The following is a 16,521-nucleotide window of genomic DNA, read 5'->3' as shown; positions in this document are numbered from 1 at the left end:
TCTATTTTACAAAATAAAAAAAAACAAGCCAGCAAATATATAAACAACCAAAAACTAGCCTATTTTATGGTTGACAAAATTAAATTTGCGCCCATCTCTCGAACAACTTGTACCTATATCGAATACGTGCAAATTATATTTCGTCATCTATGATATACATACTGGTCTGCAATATTGCAACAAGTCAAATAAGACCTGTTTTAAATTCGCGTATCGATGTCAAAAAATGTACACTAAAGTGTCTAAAGGGGCCCACTGATTAACAGTCCGCCGGACGATATCAGCCTGTCAGTTGTTCGGAGCTGTCAAATTTTGCTTTTAACTGACAGGCCGATATCGTCCGGCGGACTGGTAATCAGTGGGCCACTTTAGGGTGGTATTCTACCTGTCCAATTGTTTTGTCCAATGTTAGTGCGTATCACTCTCTCATTAAAGCAAAATGTGAGACGCAATACACATAGGACAAAGAAATTGGATAGGTAGAATACCACCTTAAAGTAATTCATAATATTGAACACAATTTCATATCAAGTGCACCTCTTATGCTTATTCGTCAATAACATTATGATTTAATAAATCATTGAAATTGATTCAGTGTTCAATATTTAAATACATAGTTAATATAATAATAATTCTGAGTTTAATGAGATAATAATAATAATCAAATCTAGTTTTTTATTTCATTGCCAGTTTTTTTGGGCTACTTGGAACTATGAAGATTACAAGCTCTAAGTACGAATATTTTGTCATTTATGAGTGAGAGTATTAAAGAGTATTAACTGTTACAATGTTGGTTTGATTTCAAATAGCCCTGTATTTACCATATATACATTTCATATGGTTACATATTGCACTAAGATATCGGCTGCTATACGCTCCAAGATATCGTATATAAATTAATATTTTATATTTACTGATTATTTTGTGCTAACCGAGGCAACCGAGGTTTAAAAGGCGATAATGCCTTTACGGTATATCGCCGCTATACTTACTGAACGTCGTATCTGGAACACTCATTTGATGACAAAAACACCCGTATTCCAGATATGAATCTGCAACAATCATTTGATGGAAATGTCGCTTTTCTTTCATTCGGAATACGGGTGTTTTTGTCATCAAATGAGTGTTGCAGATACGACGTTGAGTAAGTATAGCGGCGATATGTATGAAAGGCCGCTTTCGGTTAAAATGTCATGTACGGATTTTTTGTATAATTGGACTACATAAAATTAACTACACAAATTTTCTTCACTCAAATTTACTACTATACTTAAGTAGTCGAAAATATAACAAAACTCGTTTGGAATGCGCGACTGTGATAGTAATGAACGATACGTGATTTAGATTATCTGGCTTTTCAGAAATATAAGTTTCAAAAAGAAAACCAAACTCACATAACGAAACTCGCATGGCAACTGTCGCCCCCTCCACTCTCGTCTAAAGGCTCATTTAGACGGCGCGCGAACTCGCATGCGATTTTAGTTACATTGCGGACTATTGGTTACATCCAATTCAGTCGACCAATCAAATCCTCGCACCGTCTAAATCAGCCTTAACAGGTGGCCAGCTCAACCTGTGGCACATGTATGAAGGGCAGACGGTGCTTGAAGTCGGTGAGGTCGGTAATGAAGGCGTCGAGGTTGTCGGCGCCGTCGCCCGGCTCGGCCGCGGTCAGCACGCGGAGCGCGTAGCCCGCGGGGGTGGGGGTGGGGGGAGCTGTCGTGTTGTTGGGCGTGGCGGACTTGTGACCTACGATCTGGAAACGTTATTACAACTTTATAGTAATAGTTCAAACAGCAACACTCTGTAACTTCGGTGGATCTTATCACAAAATGCATAAGGCCCACCGATGTACTCAATAAAGATGCTGTAAATAATGTGGGTTGACACATTTTTGCTAAACACCATCCAGTTAACAGTGTGGGCGATGGTACGGTTCGAATAGGAGAGATTCAGGGCTTGAGGAAGTGTAGGAGTACTCGCACCGACTGATATTAACCCGTGGAGTCTACATTAACAGCCAAAAAACGACTTTAGGGGCTCAAGGGGTAAAAGTCGGGAGTGTGGAGGGTCTAGCGGGGCTTCAGGTGGATTCCTCAAAAGGTTCATCCACATATTACGTCACAGCAACAGGGGGAGGGGGGGTCATGCGAAGTGTGACAGTACGACCAGTACGTATTAAACACCTCTTTCCTATGAAAAAGTGTGACAAGAGGGGTAGGGGAGTCTAAAAAAAATCGAAACTTTGTGTGATGTACCTAATTAATGGATGATCCCAAACTTCCCATGCGAACTATATTATGGGCCCACACTTGTTGTCTACTATTGCTATTTAAATATAAAATACAATGTATAGTTTAGGAAGTTCAATTTGACTCTTTAATAATATGCAATTCGGAATTTTTTCAGCGTATGTTTGTTAAAAAGTTAGTGTAAAGTACCTGTATGGAGAGTTTCCTGAATTTAGACTTGTTGCCGGTCGAGAAGTGGCTCTCAACCCAACTCTTGAGATCTGACAGCTTGATTTTTTCAATGGCATCCGCCTAAAAAACAAATACACAATGTTATAACATTAAATAATGCCATACTGAAACTAGACAAGGATTTACTGGACCTACTCGTATATATGGCTTATTAGGATTAGCAAAAAGAAAATAGCGACTTTCTTTAACCGATGACCGTCGCCGTTTTCTAATATCAAAAATACATAACTTTATGAAATTGATAGGATAAATACATGCTATTTTTTCCTGTGTATGTATCGTACCTCTAAGAACAGCCTCTGGAATTGGTATTCCCTGCTAACTATTTCTCTCCAATTCCTTTCGACCTGAAATAAATTAAACACATAAAATGACTCATTACCGTAAGCATTAATTAAAAGATAATTCCTTTATTTAACCTCCTGAGACTAAATGTACATTACAATGCACATAATCGTGCAATCTAATTTGAACCTTTCATGAACCAAATAAAGTAGCATTTCTTTTGTTTTATTGCTTTTTAGAACAAATTAAATTCGTTCTTATTTACTTATAGAATAGGATTCAAATTAAAAATTCGAAAACTTTATATGGTGGGTCTTACGAAGTTAATAGTATTTTTATAACACAATAAAAACACTAGAAACTTACAAATAAAAAAATAGTTAAAATAGGGTTCGTATCGTAAGCGTCACTCTAACACTTTTCTGCAGGTAAATCTTGTCTCTTACCTCCTCTTTGAGTTCGTAGTCGGTGGTATGCTTGAGTTGGACCAGCGAGCTCTTGGTGGCTTGGAGGGTCTTCTCGCCGAGGCGACGGACGTCGCGCGAGAATTTCTGCAGGTAAATACCGTCTCTTACCTCCTCTTTGAGTTCGTAGTCGGTGGTATGCTTGAGTTGGACCAGCGAGCTCTTGGTGGCTTGGAGGGTCTTCTCGCCGAGGCGACGGACGTCGCGCGAGAATTTCTGCAGGTAAATACCGTCTCTTACCTCCTCTTTGAGTTCGTAGTCGGTGGTATGCTTGAGTTGGACCAGCGAGCTCTTGGTGGCTTGGAGCGTCTTCTCGCCGAGGCGACGGACGTCGCGCGAGAATTTCTGCAGGTAAATACTGTCTCTTACCTCCTCTTTGAGTTCGTAGTCGGTGGTATGCTGGAGTTGGACCAGCGAGCTCTTGGTGGCTTGGAGCGTCTTATCGCCGAGGCGACGGACGTCGCGCGAGAATTTCTGCAGGTAAATACTGTCTCTTACCTCCTCTTTGAGTTCGTAGTCGGTGGTATGCTCGAGTTGGACCAGCGAGCTCTTGGTGGCTTGGAGTGTCTTCTCGCCGAGGCGACGGACGTCACGCGAGAATTTCTGCAGGTAAATACTGTCTCTTACCTCCTCTTTGAGTTCGTAGTCGGTGGTGTGCTTGAGTTGGACCAGCGAGCTCTCGGTGGCTTGGAGCGTCTTCTCGCCGAGGCGACGGACGTCGCGCGAGAATTTCTGCAGGTAAATACTGTCTCTTACCTCCTCTTTGAGTTCGTAGTCGGTGGTATGCTTGAGTTGGACCAGCGAGTTCTTGGTGGCTTGGAGCGTCTTCTCGCCGAGGCGACGGACGTCGCGCGAGAATTTCTGCAGGTAAATACTGTCTCTTACCTCCTCTTTGAGTTCGTAGTCGGTGGTATGCTTGAGTTGAACCAGCGAGTTCTTGGTGGCTTGGAGGGTCTTCTCGCCGAGGCGACGGACGTCGCGCGAGAATTTCTGCAGGTAAATACTGTCTCTTACCTCCTCTTTGAGTTCGTAGTCGGTGGTATGCTTGAGTTGGACCAGCGAGTTCTTGGTGGCTTGGAGCATCTTCTCGCCGAGGCGACGGACGTCGCGCGAGAATTTCTTCATGAATGCCTCTATCCGGCTGTCGACGTGCGAAACACTGATAACAAGAAAATTATATAAAAATTAGGTCGTTTCAACTTCCAGGCATAACTTTGTACTTAATGTCACAGGTAATGAAAAGAATACGGCGAATAACTACGACGAGGAACTTGTTTACCACGCGAATTCGTTTACTAGAAAGGGGTTCTCAACCAATTCCTTGACATTAAACTAGAAAAGGATAGCGACACTGTTTGCCGTCTCTTTCGCGCTAGTATCAACGATGCACTTGTTGCACTACGCAAACAATAGAAAATCCAGCAGTGACCTTCGACAAGCCAGGTAGTCGGGTAACTGGTTATTTAATACTTTAGGTAAGTATATTTTAAACAACACTATATTAAAAAAAAAAAAAAAAAAAATTAAAATTATTTATTTTCGTAAAATATACACGTGTTTATAAAGTAGGGGATAGTGCTGCCCGGTAAGCAAAATTTGCCTGTGTTGGGCAACACCGCTCTTCCTTAATTAACAGATTGTTACACGAAAATTTCAAGTACTAGTTTAAGTAAGTCTAATAGTATAACATATGGATACAATTAAGATCATATATAACAATTGTTTATAGAACTAGGTAAATATCTGGGTTGTCAGACATGCAGTAATAAATAAAGGAATAAAGGAGCCAGTAAGTGTGTGTGTGTGTGTGTGTGTGTGTGTGTGTGTGTGCGCGTGTGTGTGCGCGCGCGCGTGCGCGTGTGAAAATATACTGCTATATTTAACACGGGTGGATAAAATAAGAAGTATGGCCTATAATTTATACGGGAAATTGAAACAATACTCGGTTAATATACACTCGGATACAATGTATGCGTTTATTCAATGTTTAAAAGCATATTTATTAATAAATAACACTCAATGTTCTAATACTCAAAAACATTTTTCGACCAAGATCGCGGGATTTGAGTCATGTCCATATTCAGATTTCTACTAGGAATCCCGCGGTGTGGCACCGACCTTGCCGATCACTGATGATATTAAAGCTCTCCAAAGGTCTCTCTACTTGTTGGTCCCCACGCAAGCCTATCTAAAGACCGGGATTTATAGACCCGTGAAGTCCAAGGAGATACAAAGAATATATTATCTATGTAAAATATTATTTTATATAGATGATCTACCTGAACTTGCCAGCCTGCGTGTTGACAGTGACGCTGACGCCCAGCACCCCGAACGTGTACCGCATCATGCTGAACACGCTGTACCCGAGCTGCTCCTTGGCGCGCAACACGTCGAACACCGGCTCCTCCATCACCACCTACCTGAACTTGTCAGCCTGCGTGTTGACAGTGACGCTGACGCCCAGCACCCCGAACGTGTACCGCATCATGCTGAACACGCTGTACCCGAGCTGCTCCTTGGTGCGCAACACGTCGAACACCGGCTCCTCCATCACCACCTACCTGAACTTGTCAGCCTGCGTGTTGACAGTGACGCTGACGCCCAGCACCCCGAACGTGTACCGCATCATGCTGAACACGCTGTACCCGAGCTGCTCCTTGGTGCGCAACACGTCGAACACCGGCTCCTCCATCACCACCTACCTGAACTTGTCAGCCTGCGTGTTGACAGTGACGCTGACGCCCAGCACCCCGAACGTGTACCGCATCATGCTGAACACGCTGTACCCGAGCTGCTCCTTGGTGCGCAACACGTCGAACACCGGCTCCTCCATCACCACCTACCTGAACTTGTCAGCCTGCGTGTTGACAGTGACGCTGACGCCCAGCACCCCGAACGTTACCGCATCATGCTGAACACGCTGTACCCGAGCTGCTCCTTGGTGCGCAACACGTCGAACACCGGCTCCTCCATCACCACCTACCTGAACTTGTCAGCCTGCGTGTTGACAGTGACGCTGACGCCTAGCACCCCGAACGTGTACCGCATCATGCTGAACACGCTGTACCCGAGCTGCTCCTTGGTGCGCAACACGTCGAACACCGGCTCCTCCATCACCATCTGTATACACATCTTGGTTAGCGCTTCAAGAGGATTAAAGTCTGTAAAGCATTCAATCTTAAAACGAACGCACTTCCATAAGGGTTTGAATAGGGATACAATATCTACGGAAATAACTACGTGAAATTCGAATCTAGACCCAGATTATCCCTTAACCTTTTGAACGCCACAGACGGCAATTGACGTCAACGCAAAATCATGACAACGACGCCAAAGACGGCATTTGACGTCGATCGTTTTTTGATGAAAATCTACTGAAAAACACCCCAATTTTAGGTTGTCATTATTTATTCACAAAACTAAATTTTAACCCCGTGGCGTCAGTGGCACGGCAAATGGATGCGCCGTTTGGCGTTAAAAGTTGGATCCCGGTTGCATATGTTACCCTATATTGACATACACTTTTATTCGTGCCATCATTTAGATGTGATGAAAGAAAGCGGGGGGCTTTCATTTTAAGATTGGTTAAATTCTAATACGAAAGTGATATAGTTGTTCGATTTGTAGCTGGCCCCGACCGGCTAATCCTTGGTCTATTGTTAAGTAAAACCGCGTGTGCTAATTGCCTGCATAAAAAATGGTTCAGTCACTTTAACCGGTTATTGTATTACAACTCCTATGGAAAATAAGATTCAAAATGAACATAAATGGAAAAATAATTTGCAACTGCGGTTACTAAGTGCCGTGCCGGCGAGTCGAACGCTATTGAATCAGTCTAAAATATGTCATCGAGATGCGTAACAAAGGCGCGTTATCGGAGAGCGCACTTACACTGTTTTTTTGAGCGTTGGACTAGCCCGCGCTCAGGTGCCAATTAGAATCATACGACCCTTTTTTTTTCAGTAGCACGCGCGGTTTTACTTAACAATAGACAAATGATTAGCCGGTCGGGGCCAGCTACAAATTGAACAACTATAACAACACACTTAAAAATACATAGTTTTGTGTCATTTTGTCATAGCAGTGACCCTCATTTACAATTCTTGGTAAGGAGGATCCAACTTTACTGGAAATATGTAAAGTTATACTTGATGACGTTTTGCTGTCATCCCCCATCAAACAACACACGGCTATGTCTGAAACGTGCGAAGAGTCTAGAAGGGATAGTGTAACAGTAGGATATTACAATTTGGTATCATAGCAGACGCCACTGGTGATCGTAGAGCTGGCAGCTTCCTCGCACAAAGAATAAGTATTGCGATACAGCGAGGAAATGCTGCCAACATCCACGGCACCATTCCGCAGGCAGGCGGTAGTTTGTAGTTATTTATTTTAAAATTAGTTTTATTTATTTTTAGATTTCGTTTTTTAAGTTTTATAGGTTAGTTTTTAATTAGTTTTATGTTCAGATTATATGTTATTAATAAATTTACATTTGGTATTGATTTTGTGTAAATAAAAATAAAAAACTCTTGGCTAGCAAATGTAGTCAGCTGCAGAGAAACAGCGCAGCTGACTGTACAGTCATCTGCAATAATATGTTACACAACGAAGGCCGTAAAAATATCTGACAAGACCTTATTGGTCGCCATAGTCGTGTCACACATTTTTGCGGCCTTCGAAGAGTAACATATTATTGCAGGTGACTGTACTATGGACAATGCTTTTGGAGTCAGGGTATGTTATAACAGGATGCTGGACTATGAGAGCTCACCATGAGAACTTCGAGCGTGGCGGTGTCTTGACGAGTGGTGGCCTCCCCCTGGTAGTAGTTGGTGACGATACTGTTGGTGGATTCAGGGTTGAGGCTCATCACGCGGATCTTCTTCTCTCCAAGAGGCAGCTGGTGCACTTGTAACTGTTGAGTTATTAAATGAAACATTGTCTCTTAGCAATATGCTTCATTTTCGTATTGCAAGCATTAAAATGACAGTTGTCGCCGATTCAATCAAAATAAAATGGAAATTATTAAAAAAACAATTAGGCAAAAATTATAAAAAGCGTTTTATTCCCAATAAGGAATAAAAAAATTGTGTGTAATTAAGGATGATACTATTAATATTAAAAGATTCACTAAAAACCGAATGATTTTAGACTTGTAAAATTCCATCCATGGAAGCTACTCCAGGATCAAAAGATTGTTGCCATCTTTTTAAAAACCTAAACACATCTATCGTAAGGAACATCATACTCTAAACCTGTACGGTTACCATCAGTTTGTCACTGACATAAACGCCGTCGAGAACGTAATTTACTTTCTATACATCTCGCTCGCACTCGCATATTAGTGCAAACGGGATGTATAGAAAGTAAATTACGTTCTCGACGGCGTTTATGTCAGTGACAAACTGATGGTAACCGTACTGGTATCATTCCAGTTAAGGGTGTTATTCTACCTGTCCAATTTGTTTGTCCAATGCCTTTGCGTCTCGCTCTCTCATTAAGCAAAATGTGAGACGCAATACACATTGGACAAAGATATTAAACACTTCTATCGTAAGGAACATCATACTCTAAACCTGGTATCTTTCCAGTTAAGAGCGCTATTACATTTCGGCGTTGAGCGAGTTTAGGTATTTTACGCGCTGCGGCAGGCCGTGCGAGCTCAGTATGCCGATCCCTTCTACCACACTCGCACTACAATGATGGATTAAACATTCTTGATCCTTCGCGAAGCATATTGAAATCAACCATAACAACACTAACTGTACTTAACTTTTAAAGTTCTAAAACTGTTATTTGGTAAGTACGAAAATACTAAATGCAGTGCAAATGTACATAGGGGCTGTTCATAAATTACGTCATCTATTTTTGACGATTTTTGACCCCCCCCACCCGAGCTTCGGATGAATCTGTTTCCTCCTACGTCATGTTACCATCATCCGGTGTCCAGACCCCCCCCCCACTCCGCCCATTTGAAACGACGTAATTTGTGAATAGCCCCATACTCGTACTTATGAAGGTATATTACTCGAAAGAAATTATAGGTACCTACTCGCTTATTTACATGTTTCGTCATTGCATTTGGTACCTATAGGTTGTAAAGTTTGTATCAACGAGGGTTTAAAAACGAACTGGTACTGAGGATCTGATGATGATTAAGGTGGTCACGGATACCAATCAACCATGTAGTAACATGATTAGGCTCGTTTGATTCGTCTCAACAAGATCTTTGACACTGAAGATACACAGGGTCTGATGATGGAGCTGGAAGGTGGCCACGGGTACCAGTCTATCATGTAACTAAACAACTTCGTGTTTGGGCTCGTTTGATTCGTCTCAACAAGATCTTTCACACAAGACAGTACTCAGGGTCTGATGATGGAGCTGGAAGGTACCATTACCAATCAACCATGCAACTAAACCACATCGTGTTTAGGATCGTTTGATTCGTCTCAACAAGATCTTTGACACTAGGTGATACTCAGAGTCTGATGATGGAGCTGGAAGGTGGTCACCGGTACCAATCAACCATGCAACTAAACCACTTCGTGTTTAGGCTCGTTTTATTCGTTTCAACAAGATCTTTGACACAAGATAGTACTCAGGGTCTGATGTTGGAGCCGGAAGGTGGTCACCGGTACCAATCAACCATGCAACTAAACCACTTCGTGTTTAGGCACGTTTTATTCATCTCAACAAGATCTTTGACACAAGGTAGTACTCAGGGTCTGATGATGGAGCGCGAAGGTGGCGACGGGTACCTGTCTATCATCATCAGACCCTGAGTAGTATCTTGTGTCAAACATCTTATTGCGACGAATCAAACGAGCCCAAACATGAAGTGGTTCAGTTACATGGTAGACTGGTACCCGTGGCCACAGTCCAGCTCCATCATCAGACCCTGAGTACTAACTTGTGTCAAAGATCTTGTTGCGACGAATCGAACGAAGCCAAACATGAAGTGGTTTAGTTGCATGGTTGATTGGTACCGGTGACCACCTTCCGGATCCATCATCAGACCCTCAGTACTACCTTGTGTCACAGATCTTGTTGCGACAAATCAAACGAGACCAAACACGAAGTGGTTCAGTTACATGGTAGACTGGTACCCGTGGCCACCTTCCAGCACCATCATCAGATCCTGAGTACTATCTTGTGTCCAAGGTCTTGTTGAGACGAATCAAACGAGCCTAAACACGAAGTGGTTTAGTTGCATGGTTGATTGGTACCGGTGACCACCTTCCGGCTCCAACATCAGACCCTGAGTACTATCTTGTGTCAAAGATCTTATAGAAACGAATAAAACGAGCCTAAACACGAAGTGGTTTAGTGGCATGGTTGATTGGTACCGGTGACCCCCTGCCGGCTCCATCATCAGACCCTGAGTACTATCTTGTGTCAAAGATCTTGTTGAGACGACTCAAACGAGCCTAAACACGAAGTGGTTTAGTTGCATGGTTGATTGGTACCGGTGACCACCTTCCGGCTCCATCATCAGACCCTGAGTATTATCTTGTGCCAAAGATCTTGTTGAGACGAATCAAACGAGCCCAAACACGAAGTGGTTTAGTTGCATGGTTGATTGGTACCGGTGAACACCTTCCGGCTCCATCATCAGACCCTGAGTACTATCTTAAGTCAAAGATCTTATTGAGACGAATAAAACGAGCCTAAACACGAAGTGGTTTAGTTGCATTGTTGATTGGTACTGGTGACCACCTTCCGGCTCCATCATCAGACCCTGAGTACTATCTTGTGTCAAAGATCTTGTTGAGATGAATAAAACGAGCCTAAACACGAAGTGGTTTAGTTGCATGGTTGATTGGTACCGGTGACCACCTTCCGGCTCCATCATCAGACCCTGAGTACTATCTTGAGTCAAATAAATACATATAGAATGTCAGGTCGTTTCAAATATTTTTAATCCTGTCCGGTAGTTTATTAAACTGTACCATTATAAATTATAATACTATAAAAACAGTGCTAGGATCAAAGTCTCTCGTTGCGGTTTACACGCACACAGTATAGCGTTTTACACGGCGCCCGCCGCACACAATGATAAGAAACCTCGTCGTCGCCGTTGAAAATGTGCGGAGCCGACCGACACACGTCCTGCCTCTACAAGCTCTGCCGCGGCACTGAGCTGGCGCAGCGCGCGTCATCGGTAATATAGAGTAGTTTTCAAAAAATTGCCAAAAAATTATAGTAGAATTTCATAAACACTAATGTATACCAACAGTATAAGCAAACGTTGCAGATTGCTTGAGTATGAAAATGACTTCGATATTAAGTAGATTTTCGTAGGAATTGACACTTGTTTCGGAGAGAAAATCGAGTTCGTTTTACTTTGATTTTCTCTTTCTCAAAGGTATGTAGGAAAAATATAGTTTGATATGCCTAAAGTACAGGGTATTAGTAATACAAAATAGCCAGGTTTAGCAGAGTAAAATGCTCAACATTTCCAAATAAGAGCTCGCCATTCAGTGCTTCACGGGGTTTTTCGGAAACGACCATCAGAAAAAAAATCATTACTAATTGAATAAGTCCTTTTTCTAATATTTACAACGATATTTATAAAGATAAGAAGACGCTTTTACTGGAACAAGTACTCATTGTTTCTAATAATGAGCGCAAAGTCCTGAATTTCGTCGACTAGTATCATCAATTTTGCATTATTTCGACTTTTCTTGTAAGAGCGCTCTTAAGGGTGGTATTCTACCTGTCCAATGTCTTTGCGTCTCACTCTGTCATTAAGCAAAATGTGAGACGCAATACACATTGGACAAAGATATTAGACGGTTGGAAAACCACCCTAAGTCAAATTTGTCAGTTACCATAACAGCACATCGGGCCACACACTATAGTCTGTATCTTTAGGTATTTAAACTAGCAAAAAGCAGAGCTTTGTAAGGGCTCGCGGAGGTTTTCTACCTTAACGTACCGAACCGGTTGCTGTCCGGTACGCCTGTCTGTTACAGCTTTTACTTTGTCCTTTTATAGGAGACCTACCGGCGGAGTCGAATTAAACTTCAGTTAAAATAAATCTCCTATAATTAATTAATAAATACATCAACATTCAAATGACACGGAAAAATCAGCGATTGTTTCTGAATGTCATGCTTCAGCTTAAAACTCGTTGAACCGTAGACGTGTGGCCAAAAAGGCCAGTCCGCTACACTACTCCCCCGCCGAGACCGTTGCTACGGTCGATAGTCAAAAAGATGGGGCGGAAAGTGTACGGTTCGGCCGCTACGAGTTCTTTTTTCTGCAGTTTGTTCCTGCTCTAGCGGCAGATTATTGGGAGCAGATGCAGGCACTTGCGGAACTAATGGCGTGTCAGGCGTAGCGCTGCTGTGGCTGAGATTTCCCCAATCGTCTTTGGACATATACGCTGGCTTGAGCCTGTCAATACTGACAGTGTCTGCTTTCCCAGCTCTCTCTATTTTAAATGTTTTGCTTCCTCTCTGCAAAACCTTATATGGGCCAGTGTACGGGGATTCCAGTGATCCTTTGACAGGTCCATGTCGTAGGAAAACATAATCTGCAGAGCTGAGGTCCTTCGGGATATAGAACGGCCTCTGAGAGTGACGAGTGCCAGGAACTGGGATGATTTTAGCTATATGGTTGCGTAGCCTGGCCACAAAATTGCAGTAGTCGACTGCAGTAGTTTCTGAAGGCTTGAAGAAGTCACCAGGTAGGCGCAATGGCTCGCCATATACGAGCTCTGCCGCTGAAGACTGGATGTCTTCTTTCCAAGCACTGCGGATTCCGAGGAGTACCAAAGGCAAAGCTTCTACCCAGTGCGTGTTGGTATGGCACATTATGGCTGCTTTTAACTGTCGATGGAGGCGTTCGACCATACCATTGCAAGCCGGATGATAAGAAGTTGTTGGTCGATGCTCGGAACCAAGGATTGTCGCCAAACTTCGGAAAAGTTCGCATTCAAACTGTCTGCCTCTGTCCGTGGTGATTTTTGCAGGACAGCCAAAGCGGGCGACCCAGCCTGATATAAAGGCTAGTGCACAGGTCTCTGCAGTGATGTCGGCCAATGGATATGCTTCAGGCCAACGCGTAAAGCGATCGATGACCGTGAGGCAGTACCTGTAACCACAAGAAAAAGGTAATGGCCCTACTATGTCCATGTGGACGTGTGAAAAACGATGAGATGGAGTGGAGAATGATGAGATGGGAGATGAAGTGTGACGTGAAACTTTGTTCTTTTGGCAATCTGCGCATTCTTTAGCCCACAATCGGCAATCTTTCCTGATGCCAAGCCAAACAAATCTTTGCGTTACCAGGCGGATGGTTCCTTTAATGCCTGGGTGGCTCAGTCTGTGTACTGCGTCAAATACTTTTCGCCGGAAAGTTTCCGTTATATATGGTCTCGGGTATGCTGTTGAGACATCACAGTACACTTCGATATCGGAGTCAGGGATTCTCAACTTCTTTAGGTTCAGCCCTGTGCCGTGTTGTAATAGTTGATTCAATTCTCTATCTCCGTCTTGAGAATTTTCCAGCGCTTTGTAATCAATCGTATATCCACCAATTTCTTCAACTCTGGACAGGCAGTCTGCCACTACATTTAGTTTCCCTGCCACGTATTGTATGTCTGTGCTGAATTGGGAAATAAAATCCAAGTAGCGGAATTGCCTAGGAGAGCATTTGTCTCTTGTTGAGGAGAAAGCATAAGTAAGGGGTTTGTGGTCCGTGTAAATAGTGAATGGCCTGGCTTCAACCATGTGACGGAAATGCCTGATAGCGTCATATATGGCCAGCAGTTCTCTATCATATGGACTATATTTCTTTTGCGAAGGTTTCAGACGACGAGAAAAGAATGCTAGGGGTTCCCAAGCTCCAGGTGTTACTCGTTGTTGTAGTACAGCGCCAATAGCGGTATCTGAGGCGTCAGTATGGATGGCCAACTCAACGTCTGTTCGAGGATGAGCTAGGGTAGCAGCTCGAGAAAGTCCTTTTTTGCATGCCTCGAACGCTTTCATCATTTCCTGCGTCATCTCGATGGCCTGCGTAGGTTTCTTCTTTGGGCCAGTCAGCACAATATTTAAGGGTGCTTGCAGTTCTGAAGCACTTGGCACGAATCTTCGATAAAAATTAAACATGCCAAGAAATCTGCGGAGTTCTCGGACGTTTTTAGGTGCGGGATAATCCAAAATCACTTGTACTTTGGTGTCAAGGGGTTCTATCCCTTGGGCTGAAACCTTATGTCCAAAGAAAGTAATTTCCGCCTTTCCAAATTCACATTTTGCTACATTAATGAGGACACCGTAATCTTGCAGACGCTGGAATAACGTGTGGAGATGTTGTTCGTGCTCTTCTGTGTTGGAGGAGAAGATTAAGATATCATCCAAATACCCGTAGCAAAAATCAAAGCCTCGGAGCACTTCATCCATAAATCGCTGGAACGTTTGTGCAGCATTTCGGAGGCCAAACGTCATGTACGGAAAATGGAACAGCCCAAAGGGTGTTATAATGGCTGTCTTTGGAATATCATCAGGATTTACAGGAATCTGGTTGTACGCTTTGACGAGGTCAACTTTTGAAAATATTTTGCTTCCTGTCAGCTGCTGTGTAAAATCCTGAATGTGTCGTATTGGGTACTTGTCTGGGATGGTACGTGCATTAAGGGCTCTATAGTCACCGCATGGGCGCCAGCCGGCATCCTTTTTAGGAACGAGGTGCAACGGATACGACCAAGAGCTCTCGGATCTGCAAGCTGTGCCAACTTCGAGCATGGCATCAAATTCTTTTTGAGCTATTTTTAGGCGATCTGGTGGAAGGCGTCGCGGCCTGCTTGTAACCGGCGGTCCAGGCGTAGTGCGAATATGATGTATGGTATTATGCTTGGGAGTGTTATGCATGCCGGCTGGGCGTGTAATGTCAGGGTACTGACACAAAATGTTATGGTAGTTCGACTCCCCTGACATTACTTTCACTGATGCGATGGATTTTGCTGACGGCTGAGGTGGGGCCGTGATGCTCAATGTTGTTGAGTTATCTATCAACCGCTGGTTTCTGCAATCGACTACTATACTGTAGAACGATAGAAAATCAACGCCAATGATCGGCTTCGATACGTCGGCGACCACAAAATTCCAGTTGTAAATCCGACGGAGCCCCAGGTCCAGTTGCAATTGTATCGAGCCGTATGTGTGTATTATTGAACTGTTAGCAGCAAAAAGTTCATAATTAGATTTTGCACGAGCTCCTCTAATTAATGTGCGCGGATATACGCACAAGTCTGATCCTGTATCTACTAGGAAAAGTGCTTTAGAGGTATGGTCCAATACAAAAAGGCGGCCCGGGTTTATATGGCAGACGTTGGGCGCTAATTTCGGCTGCCGCTGAAGTTTTCCGCTCCTGGGTAACCGCAAGGCCTAGTACAGCGGGTAGCTCTATCGCCGAATCGGTTGTGGTAAAAGCATATGGATTGATCTCTTGGTCTCGATGCGGAACGATCTTGACGGTTGCTAGACCTAAACGGCGCTCGACTGCCACGGAAACTGGATCTAGATGTGTGCGTTGGATTTCCAGCCTTTAAGGCAGCAACTTCCCTTGTGAGTTCAGTCATTTGTCTTGCAATTTCGGATATCTCCGTGCCATGAGTGGTAGTGCCTAATGCATGAACCTGCAGAGTCTGAGGAGCGACGTCATATACCTTGTCCGCAGATTCAGCTAACTCTTCTAACGTAGCTTTGGCTTGGGACGTAATAAGCGCCTGCAGGTTGCCGGGTAAACGGCTTATCCATACGGTTTTCAGGAAATCTTCCGGAATGCCTTCACCTGCCAACGCGCGTAAGTGTCGTAGGAATCGTGACGGCTTTCTGTCACCTAGCTCTTCGTGTTTCATCAACTGTAGAAACTTTTGTTCTTTAGACACGGAGATCCTCGATATGAGCTGCGATTTTATCTTTTCATATTTATTGTCAGCTGGTGGGTTGCTAATAATATCTTTTACCTCTACGGCGTACTTATGCTCCAACTGGCCAATAACGTGGTTAAATTTGGTCGTGTCACTTGATATGCCGGCGATGGCGAACTGGGCTTCCATTTGCGAAAACCATAATGCGGGTTCCTCTGGCCAAAACGGCGGAGTGCGTACAGTGACTTTACATACCACACAAGGGGCTTCGGTAGCGGTCTTGATTTCATCCGTCATTTTTTTTGATTGCTTGTAAATTTATTATGCGATACTGTTTCAATCGGGGTCACCAATATAGGAGACCTACCGGCGGAGTCGAATTAAACTTCAGTTAAAATAAATCTCCTAT

The 16,521-nt window shown here is 43.5% G+C and overlaps 2 protein-coding genes across 2 annotated transcripts in view; one reads left to right on the top strand and one right to left on the bottom strand.

Annotated features, from left to right (window-relative positions):
• Positions 1–1,537: 1,537 nt before the first annotated feature.
• The window catches only part of LOC134800276 (nardilysin-like), a 55,323-nt gene continuing 40,339 nt past the window's right edge, over positions 1,538–16,521 (bottom strand). Inside the window, exons 19-24 of the mRNA XM_063772786.1 lie at positions 8,007–8,150; positions 6,216–6,352; positions 4,247–4,391; positions 2,768–2,830; positions 2,442–2,543; positions 1,538–1,756 (exon numbers count right to left, since the gene is read on the bottom strand). Coding sequence (XP_063628856.1) covers positions 1,553–1,756; positions 2,442–2,543; positions 2,768–2,830; positions 4,247–4,391; positions 6,216–6,352; positions 8,007–8,150 — 795 coding nt within the window. The 3' untranslated portion in view covers positions 1,538–1,552. The remainder of the gene's footprint in view (positions 1,757–2,441; positions 2,544–2,767; positions 2,831–4,246; positions 4,392–6,215; positions 6,353–8,006; positions 8,151–16,521) is intronic.
• The window catches only part of LOC134800196 (protein Red), a 130,394-nt gene continuing 129,362 nt past the window's right edge, over positions 15,490–16,521 (top strand). The window contains exon 1 of the mRNA XM_063772687.1: positions 15,490–15,499. The gene's annotated coding sequence lies outside the window, so the exon portion shown is untranslated. The remainder of the gene's footprint in view (positions 15,500–16,521) is intronic.

This window comes from Cydia splendana, chromosome 19 (assembly GCF_910591565.1).
Source record: "Cydia splendana chromosome 19, ilCydSple1.2, whole genome shotgun sequence".
Taxonomy (NCBI): domain Eukaryota; kingdom Metazoa; phylum Arthropoda; class Insecta; order Lepidoptera; family Tortricidae; genus Cydia; species Cydia splendana.
Note: the sequence above shows the minus strand (reverse complement) of the source record. Positions and strands in the feature narration are given on the sequence as shown.